General features: G+C 34.9%; 1 protein-coding gene across 5 annotated transcripts in view; it reads left to right on the top strand.

Annotated features, from left to right (window-relative positions):
- Window positions 1–1,962: 1,962 nt before the first annotated feature.
- The window catches only part of FOXP2 (forkhead box P2), a gene marked incomplete at its 5' end in the record, with an annotated part of 236,441 nt that continues 234,131 nt past the window's right edge, over window positions 1,963–4,272 (top strand). For all 5 annotated transcript variants that reach the window (XM_080936451.1, XM_080936450.1, XM_080936452.1 and 2 more), the window contains one exon: window positions 1,963–2,130. In XM_080936451.1, the coding sequence (XP_080792577.1) occupies window positions 1,963–2,130 (168 nt within the window). The remainder of the gene's footprint in view (window positions 2,131–4,272) is intronic.

Consider the following 4,272-nt stretch of genomic DNA (forward strand, 5'->3'; position numbering starts at 1 on the left):
TATTAGCTGCCTAATCTCAGAAAAGAGTATTAGCTTTGTTTTTTTTTTCTTATAACACTACCAGTGTGTATCAGTTTTTATGTGTATGTTTTTTGTCTCTGTTAATGTTAAATAAGATGTTTAACAGACTCCATTTATTCATAAAGCTCATTTGGTACAAAAGTTGTTTGCTGTGTAGTTATGACAAGCGTCGTCTAAGGTCTTATTTTTGTGGAGTTGCATTTATTCTTTGATCAGAGCAGTTCTGAGGGGTGTGTGTGTGTGTGTGTGTGTGTGTGTGTGTGGTTTCTGAAATACTAACTCAGTTTACTGATCCAGCGTCTTTCTTGGTCTCTCTTAAGCTAGTCCATGTTTTCACTGACTTTCCAGAGTCATGGAGATAATCTAATCATTCTGCTGTTGATGAAAATAGCTGTTAAAATGATCACAGCCATGGATTTCTATAATTATACTAGCATTCAGTTTTATCTATTGAAGTGTCTTGAAGCTGCTGTGTGTGCCTAATGTATATATGTATCTGTGGGTTACATTTTGGCAAGGCATTTGAGGCAAAGGTTTAGCTTTTTCTCTTAACAGAAAAAAAAGGCTGTTTTTTATTTACAGTGTACTAAATGCATCAGGGAGTTTTAAATGGACATAAGTCCTAAATAAAACAGGATCAAATGCAAATAGTAAACTTCCATTAGAGAAACCTGATCAGTAAGATTAATGTTTTCGTTACTTTGGGCTAAGGCCACTAGCTGGCCAGCACTCCAGCTGAGGTCACAGCACAGTCAGGTTGTTTCCTGGAATTCTGTCCATAGACATAGACGAGGAAAGTCTGTCTGTTAGAATATGCACGGGAGTCACATTGTTGAGAGCCCAAACTGATCTCTCCAAAGCACACGCTGGAGAGAGGGGTACTGTGAAATTCTGGATGGAAGAGTACATTGGATCTTTATTTACTGCACAGATCTCCACTGATCTTGGCAGGACACCTCATTGCTATCCTGGAAGTACAGTATATTTATGCAGTGAAAATGATAAAACATTTATTACTGTAGAGAAGGTAATATGCATAATTTATGCTGTTTTTAGCACAATCATTAGTGATATTCTTGATAGATTTTATTTCCAGCTTTCATATCTAATACATGCCTGGAAAATTAATTTTATATCTTTCATTTATTTGCCTATGTTAAAATTGAGTTTTAAGTCATCTTCAAGTGAACAGTTTGATTGCTGCTCATGCATAAGCTTAATTACTTCCCAGGAAGGACAGTATTAAATGTTTTAAATGTCAGAAAAATAAATGAATATGAGCTGTTTGATTAAAAAAATAGGCAATATCTGACGTGTTTGCAGCAGGAGCTTTTTCTTAAAATGCCTCCAAGGCAAAATTTTATTTAGTCACCAAAAAAAAAAAAAGCAGCCCCATTATACTATTTATCATTGGATGATACCATATGATTTGTAACACCCTTACAAAATTTTAATTTTGTATGATTAGCTGTGCATCATTAAACAACAGCCTTGCATAAGATGTGCTGTAAAATTCTGACAGAATCAAGATAGTGAATATTTAAAATAAGGCTGTATAGTCATCCATGGTTGTCAAAGGTAGATAATAAGAAACAGAACAGAGTGTGCAATCGTGCCTTCATTTAAACTGGTTTCATAGGTAGACTTTAAACTGTGGCCATTCATAAATGCTATTGACCATGGTACATGCATGGAATGTTGCTCTGGCTGTTAAAGGTAGCCACACAAAAATTACTTCTAGAAACCATAATTTCAGTGATTAGTGTCTCAACGAAAGCTGATTTTTGTTATTGCTTTTCTGAGTAAATGACTATTCAAGTCTCCCACTCCCCACAATGCTACTGCCTGTGTAATTGGCAGAGAGGGACATCCTGATAATAGAAGTGTGAAGGTGTAACGTGTGTTAATTGATACTTCTTAATCACTTTTAGGTATTAAGTCATGATGCAGGAATCTGCTACAGAGACAATAAGCAACAGTTCAATGAATCAAAATGGAATGAGCAGTCTAAGCAGCCAATTAGATGCTGGCAGCAGGGACGGAAGACCAAGTGGTGACACCAGCTCTGAAGTAAGCACAGTGGAGCTGCTACATCTGCAACAACAGCAGGTAAGTTTTGTTTTCCTTCCAGCTTCCTTAGAACCAGTCTGCCTGTTTGCTTGAACCTGGAAGACATATTCGTAGTGGATTGAGCATGTTGTTTTAAGCTAACAGATGCTGGCAGTTTATTGTTATTTGGAACATGATTGAAGGGTGAGGGAAGACAGGTTTCGCCTTAGTTACGTCATAGTAGTACCAGAGTGCCCTTCAGGTGTCAGGATGTTAATTGTGTTCGCAGGGTGATTTTTATTTATTTTTTTTTTTTAAAGAGTGGTTCTGTAAAGCTTTGTAACAAATATTTTTTAGCCTCTGGTTTACTGGCTGGCATTGTGCTGCAGGATGTGGTACTTGGTTTTCCACCAGAGGGCCACATTACTTGATACTTGCTTATACAATGAATTTCTTCCAAGTCTCAGCTAAGGTAAAAAGGACCATAAGGACTTTTCAGAGCATAGATGCTGGCTACTGCTAGTTGCAGATATTAAGTATTAATTCATTAATCTGTGATCAATTATACAACCTGTAAAAAAGTTCAGTCATTCACCTGTGCTGCTTCTCTGAGAGACTTGTTCCACTGTATTTTGGATGTGCATATATATATGTGTATACATATATGTGTATATATATGAGTGATATATATGTGTGTATATATTAATGTTTTTAATCTTTTTGTGTTTTCTACTGTCTCATAAAATGCTATTATACTCTCTAGATGAGGAAAAATAATTTTAAATTTAAAGTATGCTTTTAAGTAATTTATTTTCTCTGGGTGAGAGGTGTGGGCTTTTCTTTTTCTTAGTAGTTCTATTAAAGAAATTGCTTCCCAACCAAAAATATAATCAGTTCATTCTTCTCTGACTCAAGACCAGAGAAACACTTGCAGAGCAGGAAGCTTTCAAAGCATATACCTAGATTAGGCATGAATGCCAAGGACTATGTCAGGGATTTGGATTGTTTTAAAAATAAAAAATGATTATTTTAAGCATCTGAATTGCACTCAGACTAAATGCATGGGGGAAATAATTGGAAATAAGCCATCAAAATAGTGAATTCTTAGTAATATGTCTCAAATTCAATACACTATCATTAAGATTTTAAGAAGATATAGATAATGAGATAAACACATAGTCAATTCCCTCACTAAAGTAAAATTTAATAGAAACATTATTTTTAATAACAGAAATATTGCAGAAGTTATATGGATTTGTAATGTCTTAACAGTTAGGCATATAAAAGTAATCTTTTCAAGGAATTAGACATAACACTGTAAATAGGGTGTATATTATTTTAGAATTATGTAATTTTATATACATTAATTGTAAGACAGGTTTTTTTTGGTTTGGAAGTATTTAGTTGCAAATATCATGGGAATTACATGTGAACTAAAGGCCCCAAATTAGCCTACTTTCCAGACTTACAATGCAGTTTTCAAAACAGTCCTATCTTTAATGTTTCTACAGCAAATACCATGTCAGTGAGGTGCCTTAATATTTTCATTCAGTCCCATAAATAAGTTCCCTCAGTATTTTTAGTCAGATACTGTTGTATTCAGAGTTTTCAAGAGACTGCACTTCTGCAAAATGTGAACAGAGCAAGAGAAATGGACATCACAGTTGAATGCTAACAGAGGACAGAATTAAAGGAAGTTACCAGGAACTGGTTTCTTCTTCATAGCTCTGGTTAGACCTTAAATGAATAGAAATTTACTGGAGTAAATTGTGATTTTACTCTACAGCGCTCTGGAAGCCCCCTGATTTCAGTCTGTAAGGTGTGCAAGTACCCTGCATTTGGAAGTTACTTTGTTCTGTATCTTTCATTTATGTAACATGTAAGCAGTAGTCAGTGTTAAAGTTCTACCTTTAAGACACAGAAACCATGGTCATGTTCCATGTTCACTGAGTAAGGTGTAAGAGGAATTCAGCATAATAGCTGTGATGGGAGTTTACACAGACAGGTTAGGGGTGTCTACAGGAAAATAATATTTTCAAAGTTAAATATGCAACACCATTTCAAACAGTCACTTTAGGGATTCGCTGCTAATTTCTTTAGAAAATAGTGAGCTTCTATGGTTATTTAAATTATTTTTTCTTTGCTGGATATGCTATTCAGAATATGTCTTAAATGTAATTAAAACTTTGTTGTGTCTTTTGT

The sequence above is a fragment of the Micromys minutus genome (assembly GCF_963924665.1).
Source record: "Micromys minutus genome assembly, chromosome: 23".
Taxonomy (NCBI): Eukaryota; Metazoa; Chordata; class Mammalia; order Rodentia; family Muridae; genus Micromys; species Micromys minutus.